Source organism: Bactrocera neohumeralis, chromosome 2 (assembly GCF_024586455.1).
Source record: "Bactrocera neohumeralis isolate Rockhampton chromosome 2, APGP_CSIRO_Bneo_wtdbg2-racon-allhic-juicebox.fasta_v2, whole genome shotgun sequence".
Taxonomy (NCBI): domain Eukaryota; kingdom Metazoa; phylum Arthropoda; class Insecta; order Diptera; family Tephritidae; genus Bactrocera; species Bactrocera neohumeralis.
This window is the reverse complement of record NC_065919.1, coordinates 10,904,482-10,925,546: the sequence shown is the minus strand read 5'-3', so window position 1 is coordinate 10,925,546 and position 21,065 is coordinate 10,904,482. Positions and strand designations below refer to the sequence as shown.

The following is a 21,065-nucleotide window of genomic DNA, read 5'->3' as shown; positions in this document are numbered from 1 at the left end:
GCATAGGTATGTGCATACATTTGGGAAACCCTAATTAGAAATATGCATTAATTTTAATTAATTTTTTTTTTTAATTTTGAAAAATATAAAAAATTCATTCATTAACATTTTTTAAATATTTTTTAAACATCCATCGTACGCGAATATACATTGTGACTAAAAAGCACGGAAATCGTAAATAAAACGCAAAATCTTTAATTATTCATCAATATTTATTTTGTCGCCTTTAAAGCGATCCCCACCAGATGTAATGCACTTATGAAACGATTTTTCCAAACCTCGAAACACTTTTCTTCAGCACTTTTTGGGATGACCTTTAACTCCTTCAGCGAACTTAGCTTTATCTCTTTGATTGACATAAATCGGGTTCCACGAAACGGCAATTTCAGTTTGGGGAACAAGAAAAAAACACACGGGGCCAAACCTGATGAATACAGTGTTTATCGATGGTATTCATTTCGTTTTTGGCTTTAAATTCGGTTGCAATTGTGGCTCGATGCGATGGTGTATTTTCATCGTGTAAAATCTATGAACTGTTCTTCCACAACACCGCCAATAGAACTCCTTATTGACCGTTTATCCCTCCGGAACAAATTTATGATGCATCAAACCACGAATATCGAAAAAACAATGAGCTTAACTTTGATCTTTGAGCGGCTTTGGCTTTGGTTTTTTGGTTTCGGCTCGTTTTTTCCTCCATTCCGATAATTGTTGACTTGCTTGCATGTCAAACTCATAAACCCATGTCTCAGCGGCAGACATAATGCTCTCCATGAATGTGGGATCGGAATTCGCACTATCAAGCATGCACAAAGAGAGCTGTTTACGATACTCTTTTTGAAGAAAATTCAATATCGAAGGTCGTCCAGAACGGGGCATGTCTCCAACAATTTCTCGGCCGTCTTTGAGGACTTTGTACCACTCGTGGGCTTGTGGTTTTGATAAAACTAAATCACCGTAAGCCTTTTCCAACTTTCGAAAATTGGTTAGAAATACAAAATTTTAGTAAAATTTTTTCTTCAATATTATTTCATTTATAAAAAGTTATGTTACGTTATTTGTTTTGCAAGTAACGCAAGCCAGAAAATTGAAAAAAAAACTTTAACAAAAGCATGTCCTTGATTTAAATTCTTAACAAGAACTGAAACAACAATAAAATGTTTCCAAACACAGTGTAGATATGATAGTTGAATCATTATAGCGCCATTCCAACTGAGCTACAGACAATACCATTGGTATTATTATGCGCTTTTTCCATAATTATGCCACTTGTCAGTTGTTGCCGACACTTGTGCGTCACTTTGCCGAATCAAGCATGCAATACAAACACTTTTATATGTAAATAAAAATATATTATCCCAAAACCAAATGGAATATATGTATGTATGAGTGTCTACAAATAAGTTAAAATGGTTTATATTATTGTAAAATTTAAAAATTTTTTTCATTTTTTGTTTACTTGACTTTTAAGTTTCTTTATTTGCTTATTGAGCAAGTTTCTCCTCCGATTTGTGAGGATAGGATAGTGTTTATTTATCCATGAATACATATTGTGTCCTGTTCAAAGACATCCCTCGATGCACTTTTTATCTCCGTTATATTGCACTTCTGCCAGCGTTTTTTACAATCCTCAAAAAAATTATTTTTTTATAATCTTGTTTTGCTCCTCCTTCGACATCCCATCATTGGCCTCTTTAGTTTGGGAACAAAACAAGTCAGTGTGCTGTTTTTGGCCGAATATACGAGGGCAAGCAACGATGCGTGAGCAGGGGCGTCACAATCCGGCCGTTTGGCGAATTGTTTCGTGCAAAATATTCCTTATCCTTATAACTTGCCATCGATGAAAACTCTATTCCTTAGTGGGCGCGATTTTTTCGGTCTTAGCTAATGCGGAGATGATTGATGCTTGGGTTGTCACCCATGATACATGATCTGCTCCTGTCAACATCGATGAAAAACATAATGCTTTACTCGTAGTCCACGGAAATTCAAAACTTTTGTAAAAATCGTAAATTAATTTTCACATTTTTAAAAAATTTGAGACGATTTAAAATATTTCAAAATCAATTTCTCAAGCCATTCTTAAAAATTGCCGCCCTAAACATAATCAAGAAAATATACATATTAGCACATTATATAATCAAATAATATAAACATTAAGGATAGCGAACATAAATTCCAAACATGTCGAGAGGTCTCTTTGTCTTTTGAAATTAATCATTTATTTATTTAATTTTTCCGCAGCGTGCTATAATTGAGGCTTCTGTTACATGTGAAAAATTATACAGTTATTTATATACATACATATATTGTACTGTGATGACACTGTTACCAATGCAAGACGTCACCAGTCACTTCGGCGAGTCCTTGTGGCTTTTGTGTCGCAGCAATTCAAACAGCCAAATGCCACACGGAGCATGAAGGTCTCAGCTACTGCTGTTACATGCATTAGTAGGTGTAATAGTTGTTTTTGTACAAGGCTGCTACTCCGCCGCTGTTACGCAAACGCACATGTCGTGAAGTGGAATGCCGACAGGTGAAGAGCCAAAAGGCAGGCAGGCTCAGACAAAGGCAACAGCAATGGCAAAGGCTGCGGCTACGGCAACAGTATACCAAGCCAGCTGCTAGCTGCGGTGGGTAGACGTGCATACATATGTACATAAATTGGCATGTAAAAGCAATAGTTACTAACACAACAAACACAGGTCCATTGGCACATTGTAACATTATACGCATAAGCCGAGGCAGCACGACTAACCGCCACACAACACACGTCTGCCAGCAATACAGCAAAGGCATGTTGCGAAATGGAAAAACAAAAAGAGATACCACACACCAACCAGTCAGCGACACACGACAACAATAAACACAAAAACCTACAACAAAAGACAAACAACGCTTTGCTTGCCTCACAATGTCGCGCTTTGATGAGCCACTTTTGGCTTGTTGCTGCATGCCACACACTTCAGGTACACAAGTGGCGTTTAAGAGTGCATAAATAAGTGAATAAGTAGTGCAAAAGTATGCCGAGTCGCTGTCGCAGTCAACGTCGTTGCAGCGGCAGGCGACATCGCAGCCACTGCTTGGGAGGCTGTAATCATCGCTGTCAGGGATGCACGTCTGCTTTTATGCTGCCAAATTTATTATTTCTCCTTTTTTAGTCTCAAATTACCATCCGTAACCGAGCCGTCGGGTCGACACGTTGACTGCATCGCATTGCACACTTTGCTGCAGCCTTCAGCCGCTAACTGGAGTACTGCAACCACTACTTATGCAGTTCTGGGCTTAACGCCTAAGACACATATCGAGTCTGTCATGTGTAAAATTTTAAATGCTGATTCTGTCAGTCTAATTTTGCAGTTTGATAGCTTCAAGAAAGCTTTAAGCGCCAAGGTGCTCGTTTGCAAATACAACAGTGATTTTCGTATGCGAATCATTGGTGATCTGATAAATATACTATTTTTGCTCTAACGTGAAGAAAGGAATTGTGTTTTAGTTTGATTTCTCACCAAGTTGACAAATAAAACCGCAGTCGTGCCACAATCAAGAGGACCCGCAAATCTATCCCATCCTACATATTAAATCTAGCACGATTGCACCACCACCAGATTACTGGCATTTCGACCGCGTGAGAAAATCGCTTACAATGTCAAAGCCTACCTCAAACTGAAGTCAACAGTCAGCAGGCGTTCCCTCGCCGCATGAGGCAAGCAGTGATTGAAAGGGAAGCGCAATAAGCGACGTGCCGTCGTGCTACGGAAAAAGTGATGCCATGCGATTAAATTAATTGGTAATGTCAGGCGTAAAATGCTGGAAATAAGCACCGCATTACGCATTGGCTGCATAACATTCACGTAGTAATAAGCGTTTACACACATACATTACAAACTTATGTACATAAGTTGATTGAGAGTGTCGCTGGAGACAAGGGTGGTTGTGCAGGGAGATATTTAAAATGTCGTTTATTGTGTCATTGAGTATAAACCGCCATGGTGGTTATGCTGCTAACGCTTATGTAACCCCAAAAAAATGTTTAATGGGACCACACAAATGTCCTTTGTGCAAAAAGGATATGTAAAGCGATGTTTGACAGCGCTCTACCTCGCGAAAACGTAAAGGCAAGCAGAATAAAAATTATGCAGTGTTTGTCGCGCAATATGCCACTTATAATTTTATATTACGACCTTGCCGTCAGCGCAACTGACATATTTGTAGAATTAATATGTTAGTTTTAATTTCGACAGTCTTAAGTCAGTTAAGGGCATATGCAATATTTTTGCATAAAATTGAAATAGAATAGTCAGAATAACCGCGCCGTTAGTTCTGCTTTCTTCAGAATGGATAAAGAAGCAAAGCAAATAGGTATGGTAGTGAACGAGGGCAAGACGAAATATCTCCTGTCATCAAACAAACAGTTGTCGCACTCACGACTTGGCACCCACGTCACTGTTGACAACATCCGGTGTGTTTAAAGTGGGCAGCGCCCTGAGAATGCTAAGCATTTTCAGTACCAATTGGCAGTGTGGCATGGACACACTAACCACCTTGGTCGGGTTCGAGGCCCATCTAAAACCTCTGCCGTGCTTTGGGTCCGGCACCCGGTTGCAAGCAACTCCACATTCAACTGACAAGGTCAGTTCTTCCCGCATTTGGGTTTTAACCACAACCACCACGAATCTCCACAAAGGGCCAAACCCAATGAGCAGATTGGAGTTACCTCCAAGGGCTACTGCTCCCCGTGGTACCAGAATTAAGTCTCCGGTCAGACCTCGTAGCCGAAGCTACTACCAATTCAAGAGCTTCTTATCATACAAGTATATCTATCCTTATTTAAATGTTATCAAATGGTATTTTGTACCATGTTTAGCTCTTGGATAATTGAGACAGTGCTTCTATGACGGCCGGTACACCTTGACATCAAAATTACCTTAACGGAATCGAAGAAACCAAAATTGCACATGATAGACTCCTAGAGTATTAGGACCATAAAATATTCAGCCGCATTTTTTGGATTTGATCATAGGTACATATATAATTCAGTGTAATCGAAACTGGAAGCTTATACTTACATATACATGTATCTAGTTATTAGAGAATTATTAATAATAAAATCTCGCAATGGAGACAAACATAGTTCGAGAAAAATATATTTTCTCTTTCAACTTTGAATTTTCTTATAAGGATTTGACATAACAGAAATGTATTCAAAAGATAAGAATATATAAAAATATCCATAATAAACTTTTCTTCAAACTCAGAACCAACGATTTACTAAAAAAATTAAATTTATTAATCATTTAATAATTTTAGAGCTATTATCTGTTCCTCATTTTCTAATTACGCTATAGAAAGAATTAAAATAACAGAACTTCACTGCGTTTATGTAAATAAATATACATAGGTACCCGATCAACCAATGTCAAGTTGAAAAGCTTTGATCATAGCTTCTAAAAATAATCGAATGATTTAACCACAATTTTTTCTGTGCACTCATTCAGCTGAAAACCAATTAACACAATAGTTACACGAGCTGTTAACAGCAAAGATGTTTGAGCACAAAACATATGTAAATGTTTATACATATACATATGTACATGTGTGTATATTAGGGTGCTTATTAAATGACAATTGAACACATTATTAGTCTCGTGCCTGCTCGGATATACATAGATAACTTGATAGGAATCTCTTTGGTTCGAGAGAGAGCCGTCAAAACTTTAGCCAAAGATGCCACTGCTGGAAAATATTAGATTGGGCATTTTATAAATAACTTTTGGGTATTTTGCAATTTCCACACTACCACTGAGGCATGCAAATAGCGCGTTAACCATATTATTTTTGGGTGCTTGGTTCCCCAATAGCCCTATATCACCCATATATATGAAAAATTTTACAAACTACCGACATCTAACTCTAAAAAATTTCAATAACGCTCTATTTTTGGCAGTTCGTTTTAGCGCTATTCTTCTGGCATCCCGCCTTTTTCTCTAACTGCTGATTGACGGGACCCTGATTGTGTTTTGTTGCCAGCTCAGAAGAAAGATCAGGATCCGCTGCCAGCTGACAAGCGACAGAGTAAAAAAAGAGATTCTGATCAATTTACAAGTATCTATGGCTCGGATGAAAGCATGTCGCAATGCGGATAAGTTCAGAATTTTCTAACGCGAAAGGAGCGAATCTTATGTAGGAATTCGTATATTCGACTAAAGTGGTAACGATTTTGGATCATAGGGAACATGCTTAACGTGAAATTTTCAATTTATTTTTTGTTTTTTTCTTTTGTATTTTTTAACATTTCGATCGTCTATATTTTTGAATAAAATAATCGACACTTGAGACCCATTCATTATTTGAAAATATTCAATCGAATAGACCACGCCCACGGAGACGAATCCGCGCCGTCGCGGCATCTCGGACTGACGTATGGAACGACTTAGCAAGATCCGATGTTTTCGAGCCAAATTTTGTTCAGCGATGAGGCCTATTTCTGGCTCAATGGGTATTTAAACAAGCAAAATTGCTGCATTAGGGACGAAGAGCAACCTGAAGAGATTCATGAGCTGCTATTTCATCCAGAAGAAACCAACAGATTGGTGTGGTTTGTAGTCCGGTGGAATCATCGGTCCATAGTTCTTCAAAAGTTATGCTGGTGCGAACGTAACCGTCAATGGCAACCATTTCCCACACATCGCATCAATCAATGAATTTATTTCAGTGAGCAGATAATTTCACGTTTTGGGCCGGTCGATTGGCCACCATAGACCTTTTCCTTTGGGAATATGTAAATACTAAAGTCTATGCGGATAATCCCGTTTCGTTTCAGGCCTTTGAGCAAAACATCACGCTTGTCATTCGCCAGTTACCAGTCGAAATTCTCGAACAAGTCGTTGAAAATTGGATTCAATGGATGGACCATCTGAGACATAGCCGCGGCCAACATTTGAAAGAGATAATCATCAAAAAATAAATGCCAAATAATGTTCTATCGAAAGAGAATAACCATTCCGCATTCAATTTTAAGTTTCTGTATTCTTGAGAACATCTTGGAATCAACAAATTGCTGTCTTCAGCGCAGGTGCCTGAACGGCTGCAATAATTTCATTACTTCGAGCGGTTCTTAGACTTATTTGTACTTGAACATTATGTAAAGAACGCTTGAAAATTCCAACAATGCGATGAATAGCGAGCACAGCTGGACGATTATACGACCATAAAATGGCAAAAGCGCCCGCAGAGTTGCAATTTGAGAACGATTACTTTCATAAAAAAATAATAATAATTTGTAAACGTTGTTCTTCGTATATCTTTTCATGATGAAATTGTGACTTAAAACAATGAAATAAAATTGCCGAAGCCACACTTAGAAATCATATCATCCCTATTGGAAAACCCAGTATTTATTTGAAGTATATGGTATATACATATATTGGTTACTCACCAAAAGATTGATGGCTGATGTTGCTGTTGAGATTATGCCGACGCTTCTAGCTAATATCAATAATTATTCACTTAATTAGTCGATTCGAACGTATTTGCATAATATTTATAATTTATTTTAATATTTCATTGATTTTTCGAATCGAATGTAAACTTGTATATGTATGTGTTATATATATGCATGTAAGTTTTTCTACTATTTTAAATAGGAAACACTGACATCAATCACCTTTTGCTCTTTATTAAATTAGACAATCTTACACAGACTGCTGATAATTTGAAATAATTCTTTTTTTTTATAGATTTCCTGAAATTTATTTTTAAAACACATTCACGAACACATATTTGTTGCTACCATTTTACCGACTGCACTCGTATGTATGTATAACACGTATGTTCTAATAGTATGCCGACACCTGTTGGACACTTGGATTTTTAAGTATTTAATTAAGTACCTGTAAACATTAAACAGATTATTTATATCGTATTTTTGAAATTTTGATTTTAAAATAGGACTTGTCGAAATGTCTTCAATTGTAATTAGTTAGCTCAGACGCGCTATGGCTGATGTGGGGGCCGTTGGAGCCGTTGGAATATTGAGAATGGCTGCCTTAGTTTCCAATTCGATAATGCTCTCATAATGTACAGTAATGTGTGGTGCTAAATGTGATTCAAAGTTTCGCAATGGCAATGTTGAATCATGCATGAGTTGTATATGTCTTTATTATGTCACTTTAGTCCAGTGAATTAAAAATAAGCGGCTAGATTGGTTAGCACATATCACTACAATGAATGGATGGTCTCCAGCTCTGAATTCGAAGCGAATTTAGCTAACTCTACCGAAAATGCTTACGAGGTATACCCCGGGAAAACAACTGTCTAGCTTTGGTGGACTCGATCTCATTCGGTTATAGAAAAAATAGCTCTAAACGCCATTGACGCTCATCGTGTGAAATTCACCTTAAATTCACCTTCATATCAAAAATATACATAAGTACATAAATGCGCCTGTAGCCTGAAACCATAAAATTGAGAAAAATTACACATGCTTCGGTATTTGCACTACAGTATGTTACTTAGATGCAACAACAATACTGGCCATATTCGTAATTGCGAATTTTACGTGCATATTGAACTAAATTGAAATCAATGCGAATCGGCAATAATAATTATGGATATTCATATACCGATTTCAAGAGTGCATAATAGAATCACAAAGAAATTTATTACTGTGAGTTGAAATGCATTGCGAATTGAAAGTTTTATGGGCTTGGCCCATCATATTGATTAATGTATGGTACTCCTGTGCTTGTGCACTTAAATGCAATAAGACACGTGCGCATGCGTTTTGCAGGGATAATATCAACACGCGCATTAAAATATTTCGTTTTTGTCATTAATTCCACATATAAGGGAAGAAACATTTAATTTGGCCTATCTGGCAGCAAACACATCAACAATAAAATTGAAAACCCTTCACAAACACAAAATATTCCATATAAGAACTCGATTTTGATCATCCAGTTTGTATGGCAGCTATATACTATAGTGGTCTGATCTAAGCAATTTTTTTTGGAGATTATAGCTTTGCTGTGGACAACAATCTGTGGCTGATTTCGTCAAGATATCTCGTTATTTGAAAAAATTTTCCATACAAGGATTGGATTTTAATCGATCAGTATGTATGGCCGCCATATGCTATAATAAACTGATCCGAACAATTTCTTCAGAGATTCCGCTATTGTCCTAGGCAATGAGCCAACCCGAAAGTCGTGAAGATATTTCGTAACATAAAAAAGTTTTCCATACAATAAATAAAGACAGACGGAAACATGTACATGGCTAAAATCGACGCAGTTAGTCTTGCTGATCATTTATATAACGGAGTTTCCAATAGAGACGCTACACAAGTAGACCGTCAGGGACAGCAAATGACGCCGTTGAATTTATTAAAATTTTACTACAAAAATTTTGAGTCAGTTGCCTCAAATTTAAGAGCGCTACGTCCAATTTATGATGGTCATAATCGTCCTGTCAGACCAACAATTGAGCGTCTAGTAGAAAGATTTGAATCCACAGGCACAGCACAAAATGTTCCCGTGCCAGTGTCAAGAATATTGCTCCCGCTAGCGCATCAATTTAGGGAGACCCAAATCAGTCTCTCATACGTCGTTCTCAAGCGTTGGGCATCTCTGTGACGAGGATGTGGCGAATTTTGCAAAAGATCTGGGCCTACATTCTTACAAGATCATTTTGACTCAAGAGCTGAAGCCGCTTGACCACCAGAGTCGTCGTATGTTCGTGAATTGGACTGAGCAACTATTTGAAAATGATCCGGATTTTCTTCGAAAAATCATCTTCAGCGATGAGGCTAATTTCTGACTGAATGGCTTCGTCAATAAGCAAAATATGCGTTATTGTTCAGGCAGCAATCCCCACGTACTCCATGAGTCACCAGTGCATACCAATAAAATTATAGTTTGGTGCCCTTTATGAGCCGTCGACATCATTGTGCCGTATTTCTTAAGTGATGATCAAGACCGGCACGTTACTGTGAATGGGAATCGGTATCGCTCAATGATAACCGAATATTTTTTGGTCCGAATTAGATGATATGGACTTGGACAAAACGAGGGACAAAACGCCGTTAGAATATTTCCTGTGGGGCTACGTCCAGTCTATGGTCTATGCCAACAAGCCAGCGACGATTAATCAACTTCGTACGAATATCGAACGTAAAATTGCAGCAGTATTGGCCGATTTATGTTTGAAAACTGTCGAAAATTGGTTTCAACGTCTTGACTTCTGCAAGTGTGCCCGTGGTGGCCATTCAAAAGAAATCGTGTTCCATACATAATGGCGTCGAATATACCTTCATAGGAATAATAGCGCTCTAATTGAAAACCCCGTTATATATGTACATAAATTTTATAGGATCTATGACATTTCCTTCGTGACATGTTGTTCAGTGTATAATAATTTGTGACAAAAGTTGGTGGCAAATGATGCAAACCTTTTCGGAATTCTCCAAGTACTGATGTCGCATTCATAACACCAACGGTGTGCAACGCATTTGAAATATTTGTTGCTTTTTGACACTTTACACTCATTTGAGCTGATAATGAAACGATAATTTTCAAAACTATCAACGATATAAATAGAGCGCATGTCATTGTAGTCTATACTCGCTATCACAAAGATATAAGCTGACTCAAGCGGTAATGACTTTGAAATCGAGGCATGCTTATTCTTATGTCTTCTTCTTCTTTTTTGGTATGTTTTCTTATATACGTACATACATACATATGTAACACTATGTTGCATTAGGACAACTAAAGTATGCATTGTGATAGGCTACAAGAACATGCATCCATTGTATAAAGTACCCGCATACATACCTATGTACCTACATCTAATCATTTATATACATCTACATATGCATATAAGTTATTCTGCCTATTGGCGCGTGCACACTTCTTCTACATAGAGTCCACATTTGTTGCGAGCTCTACCAACTTTTTCATGCAACCGCATTTCCTTCTGCACACATACATACATATTTACTAGCAAAGTCTAATAATGCCTAATGTTATCCTGTCCACCGGCGTGTTGGCGTGCGGTAAAGCAAAACAGCGCAAGCAATGTTAAGAAGAAGGAAAAAAACTAGAACAACCAATGAAAAAAAAAAGTTATTGTGACGAAAATAAAAAAACACATAACACTTTGCCGGTTACTATCATAAAAACCACACGCACACGGCCGACCGTCAGTGATGCAACCAACGCATTAATCGTAGCGCACACATTTTTAACTTGGATGCTTGCTTTTTTATATAAAAAAAAGTTTGATTTTTTACGCCACAAATTCTTTATTTGTTTGAAATCTTATCATTATTTCTTCTTTTTTTCTGCTTTATGCCGCGCTTACACCATTAGCGTGCTGCTGCTTTCACACAGTCAGCGGACGCAAACATAACGCCGCCCAAACCGCCAAACATAGCAACGAAATTGGAGCAATTCAACGCACATCTCATTTGCCGGCAAAGGAAAACACACGAGACCAAACAATCAAATTAATAACGCATTACCGTAGCACAAACTTTACGTTAAAGCAGCAGCAAAATAATAACACATTTAATTACGATTGTTGTTATTGCCCTTACGCCAAACCGTACAGAGTCACTTTATACACGATTTATTTACCACTTTACTCAAAATATCGGAGCGCCACACATAACCGACAATATTCAACTACGAAACACGACTGAAAATTGACTTGCTGCAGGCTGTAGCAGAAAGTGAACTACAGAGGCCGCCAACAGTTGAAATGAAGTTTAAAATATATATACAACGGCACATATGCAATATACATATGCGCAGACACCAATACATAAACAAATACTGAGGCCAGCTGGTCGCTCACAAACATCTATGCATTTACCTACTCGTATTGTTGTAACGGAAAGAGCAACCAAAGTGAGTATGCATGGGGCTGCTCATGGACACAACATAACCCAGCAGAGGATATGAGGTTCGCTAAAGAGTTCTATCAACCAGTACAAGTTTTTCTACCAATTCATTGCAATTCAAAGCACAATTCTATGAATAAGGACTGCGTCGAATAAAATTGTCCATTCGGTTTTATCCATACGGTGCAATTAAAAATTTTAATAAACAGAGTTTTTTCTTAGGAAAGTTCCGTATGCAAACGCCGCCAAGAATGAAACCGCAAAACAACGAGCTAAAGAAAGTCGTTCTCAGCAGCTAGGCGAGTATCGGATCAAGTAAAAGTCGCCATTTTTACTAGAGCAAGACGCTGAAAGCTTATCGATCAATTTGGCATACTTACTTGTTTTCTGCGCTTCGTTGCTTCAGTACGAACTGTCACACAAACCGAAGAAAGTTGTATATGAATGGGCCTTTAGGGTTTTAATGTGCTGGTCGCCGTATACATATACATACATACATTAACAGATATTATGGTGCGATGAACCAAGTCGATTTAGCCATATTTGTCTGTATGTAAGCGAACTTGTTCCGCAGTTTTTGAGATAACAATCTAAACCATCATAAACGTTTTAATATGGAATAAATTCGTGTGAACTTTTTTTCAGCCAGAATTCCAACGAAATAATTTTCTTTTGGATCGAAAACACCATCTCTATAACTCGTTTCTCATAAAAGAGTATCGTAATTTAAAAATTTGTTTGAATGTAAAACAAATCGCACCTGGGTTGCACAATTTCGTACTCTCGCTTCCTTGCTGAGTACTCTCACTCACACAGGCACACGCCAAAGCATACTTTATATATGTAGGTATACATATACATACATACATACCGGCGAACGGATTTGATTGCATTTTGTAATTTTAAATGAAAGCACCTAGGGTTTATATCCTTCCGTTATATTGTAAATAGTATTTTCATCATGGTCTAAAGTCAGAAAAGTGCTATAATACTCAGCTTGAAATGATATTATTGTTTTTATATTAATTCCATATCGGGTGATTTTTTAAGAGCTTGATAACATTTTTTTAAAAAAAAACGCATAAAATTTGCAAAATCTCATCGGTTCTTTATTTGAAACGTTAGATTGGTTCATGACATTTATTTGATTGCATTTAAATGTAATTTTGGTTTCAAAAGATGGCGCTACATGCCACACAGCATTCTATGGCCATTTTGAGGGAAAACTTTATATCCTTCCGTTATATTTTAACGCCTTTAACTATTTTTTGTGGGTATTTTCATCATTCCAGTTTGGAAGACAACATTTCCGAAGAAATTCGTATTCCGGCCGAAAAGTTGCCCAAAATTGGACTATAATACTCAACATTAAATGAAATTATCTTCAAAATGATATTATTGTTTTTATTTTGCATTTTATGCGTTTTTTTTTAAAAAAGTTCAAGCTAAAAAATATAAAGGCATTTGTTGTTCAAGCGACAAATGTCACCAGTCATGAGTTGGGATTACTATGAGCTCAAACTGATAGTAGCCAAAAGTTACAAAAGTCACACCAAAGACTTTAACATGGTACCACGGGGAGCAGTTAGCCCTTGCAGGTAACTCCAATCTGCTCATTGGGTTTGGCCCTTTGGGGAGATTCGTGGTGGCTGTGGTTTAAACCTAAATGCAGGCAGGGCATTTGTCCAATGTGGAGTCACATTGCGACCGGGTGCCGGACTCAGAGTACGGCAGAGGTTTTAGGTCGGCCGCGAACCCGACCAAGGCGGCTAGGGAGTCCCACCCTACCAATTGGAACCAAAGTGTAAGTGCAGGTACATGCACTCATGCTTTGGTTCTCCAGAGTATGGTGCAGGTGCATGCACTTATGCTTTGGGGCGCTGATCAACGCATTGTATTGATCTACGTGCTTCTGGCATGAAAGCACCGTGAGTTTGGGCCTTCGTAGGCAGGTAATTCACGTAAAACACAACGGACTCTGTAAGAAATTATCAACAAATTGTCAAATTTAATTGAAAATTTCAAAAAGACCTTAACGCTTCCGGGCATTATTAGTTTTATTTTGCAAAGGTACTTAATGCAAATTGGTATGCCTGCTATAATAATAACCATTATATCGAAAATAACACATTATTTATAATATTTTGAGTAGTTACATACAGTGAGGCAATTTAATATACAAAATGTTGGTTACATACGTTTAAAACAATGTATGTTTATATGCATACAGTTTCCAGCAAACGCGTTGCCAACTTCTTGCGACAGCTGAACTTCCGACCAGGGTTGCCGAAGGGCCCATTATGTATATGTGTGAAGTTAAAATAAGTAAAATCTTTAAAAACTATATTAAATTGTTTGGCAACGAATGAAAGTTAAATTAAAAAATTACAAAAACAAAATTAAAAGTTCAAAAGCAAGGGTTTTGAGTTGAATAAATAACCAGATGCAATAAGTTTAAATTTTAGTCCAACGATTATAACCATTTCGGCTGGACGTTAAATATATCTAAATATAAATTGAATGACAATACGCGCAATAAGTATTATTTCCACATTTTTCTGACCCGCTAGAAATGTCCTCACTTTGTTTCTCAATTATCCAATCACCAAAAAAAAATAATAATTGAAACGAAGTTTCACTTTGAAATCCATTCAAAGCACTGTTACAGAATCCGCAGAAATCTAAAATTCACATTATGTTGTTGTTACTGTAGCGTCGGAAACATTCCTGTAATAATTTCGAGGCATGGTGCCGAGTTGAAAGTCCTTGGCCGGAAAAAAGTCCAGTCCGTTCCAGTTACTGTCGTGATAATCATGAAGAATTCTTTACTTACAATTTGTACTTACAAATTAAGTCTTTACGATTAAAAAACGCACAAGAGAAGCTTCATAAAATCAAGTTGCAAAAGCAAAAGCGATCATTTCGCTTAACATCAAAAAACAAAAACAAGGAACTATCGTAAACAGCGGAATTTATGAATTTTTCATCGGAAAAGTATTTTATTATATGATATTATCATTTATACCAGCACTCAACGTCATTTATATAATATATACATATGTAAGTTTTAAATTGGTATTTACCGTTATAGGTATTCCAGATGAAAGGTCGTGATGAATTCCTTTACAACTGGCAAACACTAAATAATCTCATTCAAGTTTAGCATAGCTGTAGTTTTTTATAAAAATCCAGTAAAATTTGAGGTGTCCTTGAAATATAATATAGTTGGTACCCGGAGTTGGAAATGTGTGTCAGTGAAAATAATCTAAGAATCCTCAGTTACAACATTTGTTTTACTCGAACAAAAGTTTCCTCCAAACAATAAATTAAAAATGCGATGCAGATCAAATACAAATATGCTTGATTAAAGTATAGTAAAGAAGTTCGCCTGTCAGGAATTTTTTTTTTTTACTTGTACGTCTGACTTTAAGTGTCCTATCCATTTTTTATGTCCACCACTCCCCACTTAATATGATTTTGTCCGTAATGCCATTTACATTTACAAGTCCTTTCCTATATATTTCACACGTAATCCTTTTAAAATGTCCATTTATAATCCAAAAAATCCATTAAATCCTGATTCCATCCAAATCATTAATAATCCCAAAACTCCATTCCATTCCATCCATTCCAATAAACGTGAATAGAGGGGAGAAAATTATAATATTTGATTAGTACAGATATTACTTTGCTTTTTTATTAAATTTGCTTCAGTTTTTGTTTTTTTTTTTTGTATGGAAAATTACAATAGGTTGCATCTTCTTCGATACCGTTAAAATTACTTTCATTCAAAGTAGATGCAATTAATATTCAAAAGAATTTACTGAATTCGGTTTAGAAGTTTAAAAAGTAATATTATAAATGTTAAAATATTTAAAATAGAATGTTTTTTATCAAGTCATGCTTGCCTTAAAATATGTAACCTCCATGATAAGAAAGCTTATGTATGCGGAAACATTCATTTTTCAGAAAGTATACTTATGACAAACCATACGTTTATTCGATGAATGGTATCGTATTCCGAGTTGTTTACTTTATAGGTCTGCTTACAAGTTCGAGCGGGAGCGAGATCTTGATCTGGAGTACGAACGTCGGACAGGTGAATAAGTTGGTGATCCACGGCGACGACCACGTGGTGAAAAAGAGCGGGAACTTCATGTAAGTAAAGAGAAAACATTCTTTATTCACCTACACTTAAAAAAAAAATATTTCATATACATACCGGTCACCTCGTGGCCCACGACCGCCACGATCGCCTTCACCGGAGTCTTCACGTACTCGTATGTATGAGACTTCTCCCTTTAAATAAATTTTTGTTTATATCATATGAATATTGAAATGAAAGCATATAAAAATTTATAAAAATATTATTTTAAATATCTCATATTATAATTTAGCAATGGCAGATGCTTCACAGCCCTTCGTTTATGACATGTAAGTGAGTGACTTACTTACCTCGTGAGATCTAAAGCGAGAGTCATCCAATTTTTTTATAGCATATTTCATATCTTCATGCCGCAAAAATTCAACGACACCTGTTCCATCCTTATACGCATCAGCAAAACACACATCACCCGCTTCTCTCATATGATCTTTTAAATCTTGCCATGAGCCAGAAGATGGTAAACCAGTTACCATGACGCGATATTGTGAACGCTTGGTAGGTGGCCCACGGCCGCCACCGCCTCCACCTCCACCACCACGACCACCATCATTGCGATTACGGTCATTACGATTACCACGGAAACTGCCTGGTCCACCTCCACGAGGAAACTCTACACGCAATCTGTATCCATCATAGTCATAACCATCTCGAGCTTTCACTGCATCTTCCGCATCTCGAGCATCTTCAAACTCCACAAATGCAAATGGCGGACCACGCCTGTTTTTTAAGTCGACAAATGTTACTTTACCAAATTTATGGAACAAATCCTGAATATCCTTTGTACGAATATCTGGAGGCAAGTTCCCAATATAAATCCGACTTTCAGTACGAGACATTCTAAGAGTGTTTTATTGAAGTTTGCCCTCCTTAGTTTTTTTTTTCAAGTAAAAATATTTGCTTGTAATTTCCCAGACACGCGATAATGCTTTGGTTTTATTCAGGTAGTTTCCAAAGAATGGCGTATATCTGCAAATATATACAACACGTACAAAGTTCAATTTCATTTAAGAATAGTACAGAACAGGGCGACACAGATGATTTCAACTCGAAACTATAAAAATGTAAATGCCGTACGTAATAACATAAATAAATATATTTTAATTTTACATACTTACTAACGATCGATTCAATTATCACTCGAAACACACCTTTTCATTGGATGGAATATTTCAATTTGACGTTATAAAAACTATCATTAATTTTTTTACGCTACAATTTTATTTTATTGAATCATGTCAGAGTCAGAGAACAATATTCTTCTAAAATTAGTACGACATCCCTACAAAAAATTTTAGAATGCTAAATTCTGAATTTGTCATAAAATATTCAAGGCCTCAAACACGTGCTATATAATCGACCCGAAGACATTTTGAGAAATTTTCATGATAGCAAATGCTCACTTAAGGAAATGGTAGCAATACACATTGCATGTTACGAAATTCACAAAAATTCCATAATATTTGTATGCAAAACTTTGTTATCAGCTGTTTTAACTTGATCGTCAGCTTACCCTACCACTTGATTGAAAAATTTATATTAAAACGACGTTTAACTTCGAAAAATGAGAATAGTATGGTAGAAAAGTGCGATTGTATCACAACTTGAATTCAATTTCTTGATCGTGTAGCTACGGGTTAAACTTTAAACAGTTCATATTAATCATTCCATTCCATTTTGTTCCTCAATTTTTGATAAGTATAAATGTTCGCCATTATTGGCATTGATTGTGGCATTTGTGTGATTGAGTACTACGTGCTGTTTTGTTCATGACAAAAAATTTTGTATATAGTGCTTCATATAAATATTAATATTTTACTGGTGTAAATAAAAATCTATAAAAAACATGTCTCGCAGTGAAAGTCGCATATATGTTGGAAACTTACCTCCAGATATCCGAACAAAGGATATTCAAGATCTATTTCACAAATTCGGTAAAGTGTCATTCGTAGATTTGAAAAATAGGCGTGGTCCGCCATTTGCATTTGTTGAATTCGATGATGCACGCGATGCTGAAGACGCAGTAAAAGCCCGCGATGGTTACGACTATGATGGATACAGATTACGTGTGGAATTTCCCCGTGGTGGTGGACCAGGTAGTTTTCGAGGTAATCGAAATGACCGAAACCGAAATGATGGCGGCCGTGGTGGAGGCGGTGGCGGTCGTGGACCACCTACTAAACGTTCACAATATCGAGTCATGGTTACAGGTTTGCCATCATCTGGCTCATGGCAAGATTTAAAAGATCATATGAGAGAAGCGGGTGATGTGTGTTTTGCTGATGCGTATAAGGATGGAACAGGTGTTGTAGAATTTTTGCGCCATGAAGACATGAGATATGCAATAAAAAAATTAGATGATTCACGCTTTAGGTCGCATGAGGTTAGTATACACCGAATTTCAAATTAAGAAGAATTAGGAATATAAAATATATACATATCATAAACCATATTTGAATAACTCATAATTGTTTCATAGGGTGAGGTTTCATATATACGTGTTCGAGAGGATAATGTTGAGGGCGGTGGACGTGATAATCGCGACAGGTATGTAGAATTATTAAAAATATACATTTACGATTGTTAAAATTAAATCACCTTTATACATAGGTCCCGGTCATTTTCTCCGCGCGCACGCCGCCGAGGTACTCCTACTTATTCTCCTCTACGCCGATCATATTCCAGGTCAAGGTCTCGTTCACGCTCAAATTTTTAATTTAATATTATTACAAATTTTTAAATATTCACTCAAACTCAACCAAATAACTATAATAATTTGAAGAGTAACAGAGAATAACAGCCGAAAATTTATGATTTATGTACCGATGATTTTATACAATTATTCTTTAAATCTCGCAAGTATATTTTGCGGTTTTGTTGAAATTTATCTCTAAAGTACTCAATACAAGGTGAAATATGTTTTATTTTTTCACAATTAGGTACCCAGAACCTTACATTCGAACTTAACATAGTTACACTCAGTACATTTTTGCGAAGAAATTTAAATATTTAATATGAATTATTTTCCTATAAAACTAAACAACAAAAAGTTCTAATAACATACCTTTATGATTTTGTTGGAATTTCTTTAACTAATAAAAAACAAAATTTGAATTATGTTATAATATTAATATATTTTTCTTCTTTCCGCTCTATTCACGTAAAATGTTATGGATGGAATGGAAATATGGATTATTGGGAGTAACTATAATGAAAATATGGATAACAGGATTGTGAGGATTTGGATGTTTATATAAGGATGAAAATATATTTACTGCTGAACATCTACCTTAAGTGATATTTTCGCGCGGGATTTCATTCTTTCTATTCAACGTACCGGATTGCTGCTACTACATTTAATTCATTTCTTCTGTAATATGCCGTAAGAGAATACCCTCCTGAATGTAGCAGCTTCCTGCGTTACACTTCTTATCTATCCCACTGTTTTCGCTTCGCTTATATTTCAAATATAATTCAATGGAGAAGGAACATAAAATTGATACCACATATTGTTTAGGACAATTTATAGGACTGCGAGGGAGGATTATTAATTCAACCTTAAAAATTAAACTTAGCTTTCAACTCAACCATGTAAAGTCTGCCATAGCGCCTTTAAACCTTTGAGTGAAAATTCGGATTAAACTCAAAGAAATTATACGCTTATAGATATTGCGATTGGAATTCATTAGTACTATCTTCCGTATTACTAGAAAGGAGTAAATTCGAAGTTGAAATGCGCTAGTGTTGAATTAAAAATGCCTTGGAATTGGTATGGACTTTTTTGTTTCAACAGTTCAGTACATTGGACGTCCTTAGCAAACTGATCTTGCTATAAAGGATTCAAAACATAATTTGAAAGGTCCCCATTTAGCCTAACACTTATCCACCACATCATTTGGATTTCGCCATAGTCTACGAGGTTAAATGGATTTTAGAAGAAAAGGAAAGGTCGAGGTATTTTTTTTTTGTGTCATAAAACACACACTAGGCTTAAAAGCCTTCGAACATAAAGTTTCTTAGGACTTTTGGATTTGTCTGACCGGTAAATATATTGCCCAATTACTTAACCAATATTTTGTTACGTTTTTACCCATTATATTAATGCTGATTTTAGTAAGCAATAAACTTAATAATCTCTACACCCACACATTAATCTAAAGCGTATATGCGAAATAAACTATTGTGTTTCCTATTACATTCTTAATTTTTTTCCGAATTCGCACCTTCATGTGTTCAGAATAACCCTTTTAGTCTCCTATATAACTTTTGACATTTTATGAATTAATATTACAGATTTTATTTCCTTTGTGAACAGCTTGGCGCAAACCTTTAATGCAAATTTATTCGTAATAACAAAAATACAATAATTTTCAATTATGTACCATACAAAATAACTTTTCTTCTATACAATAAGTTAAAATATATTTTTAAATCATTTCGTAAATAAAACAAAACACTTATCCACAGCAACAAATTGCGCTTTTTACTGTTTCATAAACGATACTAGGTACTAAATAACCGAAAACGAATGTGTAGAACAGAATGACAGCAAAACACTTAATGCTTCTGCAAATTGAAGGAATCCCACCTGTCGAAGGAAAGTATGAAAAATCTAATTCTGTTTTCAGTGAGAATTTCGCACCTTCAATTTTTGCCTTTTTATCCATCCGTCGAACTCCAGACTTCGTGGTTAATAAGAGACAGGATCTGTATATGAGAATCGAATATGTTAGTGTGCCAGTATAAATAACCAAGCCGCAACATATTCGTTACGTTACATGAAAGCTGCTCCTAATCAATTATGCATTTTAGTTACTATTAATGCTGAGAAAATTGTTGCAACCATAAATAATGCGTAAATGTCAAATAAACTTCAAAACACAATCTACAAATTGAAGTGTACGCAATATTAGTATTAAATTTGATTGGTAAATAGACTTTTTTCATTAATAATTTAGCGAAATGGGTTCCCACAGTCTGACCCAGGTGATTTTCCAC

The 21,065-nt window shown here is 36.1% G+C and overlaps 3 protein-coding genes and 1 long non-coding RNA gene across 6 annotated transcripts in view; 1 reads left to right on the top strand and 3 right to left on the bottom strand.

The window, feature by feature from the left end:
- Positions 1-11,713, bottom strand: part of LOC126751424 (extracellular sulfatase SULF-1 homolog) — a 116,947-nt gene extending 105,234 nt beyond the window's left edge. For 2 of the 3 annotated variants that reach the window (XM_050461679.1, XM_050461676.1), the window contains exons 1-2: positions 11,525-11,710; positions 7,439-7,892 (exon numbers count right to left, since the gene is read on the bottom strand). The gene's annotated coding sequence lies outside the window, so the exon portion shown is untranslated. Of the gene's footprint in view, positions 1-7,438; positions 7,893-11,524 lie in introns of all 3 variants that reach the window. The other variant, XM_050461677.1, reaches the window with a different exon arrangement.
- Positions 11,714-15,580: 3,867 nt separating this feature from the next.
- LOC126751444 (serine/arginine-rich splicing factor 1A-like) lies at positions 15,581-17,048 on the bottom strand. Its single transcript, XM_050461715.1, has 3 exons — positions 16,361-17,048; positions 16,128-16,204; positions 15,581-16,057 (listed from the first exon to the last, which is right to left on the bottom strand). The coding sequence occupies exons 1-3, from the start codon at positions 16,904-16,906 to the stop codon at positions 15,952-15,954; spliced, it is 729 nt and encodes a 242-aa protein (XP_050317672.1). The 5' UTR covers positions 16,907-17,048; the 3' UTR covers positions 15,581-15,951.
- Positions 17,049-17,783: 735 nt separating this feature from the next.
- LOC126751445 (probable splicing factor, arginine/serine-rich 3) lies at positions 17,784-19,198 on the top strand. Its single transcript, XM_050461716.1, has 3 exons — positions 17,784-18,450; positions 18,547-18,614; positions 18,678-19,198. The coding sequence occupies exons 1-3, from the start codon at positions 17,914-17,916 to the stop codon at positions 18,781-18,783; spliced, it is 711 nt and encodes a 236-aa protein (XP_050317673.1). The 5' UTR covers positions 17,784-17,913; the 3' UTR covers positions 18,784-19,198.
- Positions 19,199-20,264: 1,066 nt separating this feature from the next.
- On the bottom strand, positions 20,265-20,871 carry LOC126751450 (uncharacterized). The gene is made up of 2 exons (XR_007665886.1): positions 20,710-20,871; positions 20,265-20,655 (listed from the first exon to the last, which is right to left on the bottom strand). It is a non-coding gene; the product is annotated as an uncharacterized LOC126751450 (long non-coding RNA).
- Between the last annotated feature and the right edge of the window lie 194 nt (positions 20,872-21,065).

What these genes read in the sequence shown, in the direction of transcription:
- LOC126751444 (XM_050461715.1), bottom strand. Translation starts at nt 16,906, where the DNA reads ATGTCTCGTACTGAAAGTCGGATTTATATTGGGAACTTGCCTCCAGAT. An exon ending in CTCGCTTTAGATCTCACGAG is followed by an intron (nt 16,205 to 16,360) that starts GTAAGTAAGTCA and finishes ATTTATTTAAAG; the next exon opens with GGAGAAGTCTCATACATACG. An exon ending in CGTGGGCCACGAGGTGACCG is followed by an intron (nt 16,058 to 16,127) that starts GTATGTATATGA and finishes ACTTACATGAAG; the next exon opens with TTCCCGCTCTTTTTCACCAC.
- LOC126751445 (XM_050461716.1), top strand. Translation starts at nt 17,914, where the DNA reads ATGTCTCGCAGTGAAAGTCGCATATATGTTGGAAACTTACCTCCAGAT. An exon ending in CACGCTTTAGGTCGCATGAG is followed by an intron (nt 18,451 to 18,546) that starts GTTAGTATACAC and finishes ATTGTTTCATAG; the next exon opens with GGTGAGGTTTCATATATACG. An exon ending in GGACGTGATAATCGCGACAG is followed by an intron (nt 18,615 to 18,677) that starts GTATGTAGAATT and finishes CTTTATACATAG; the next exon opens with GTCCCGGTCATTTTCTCCGC.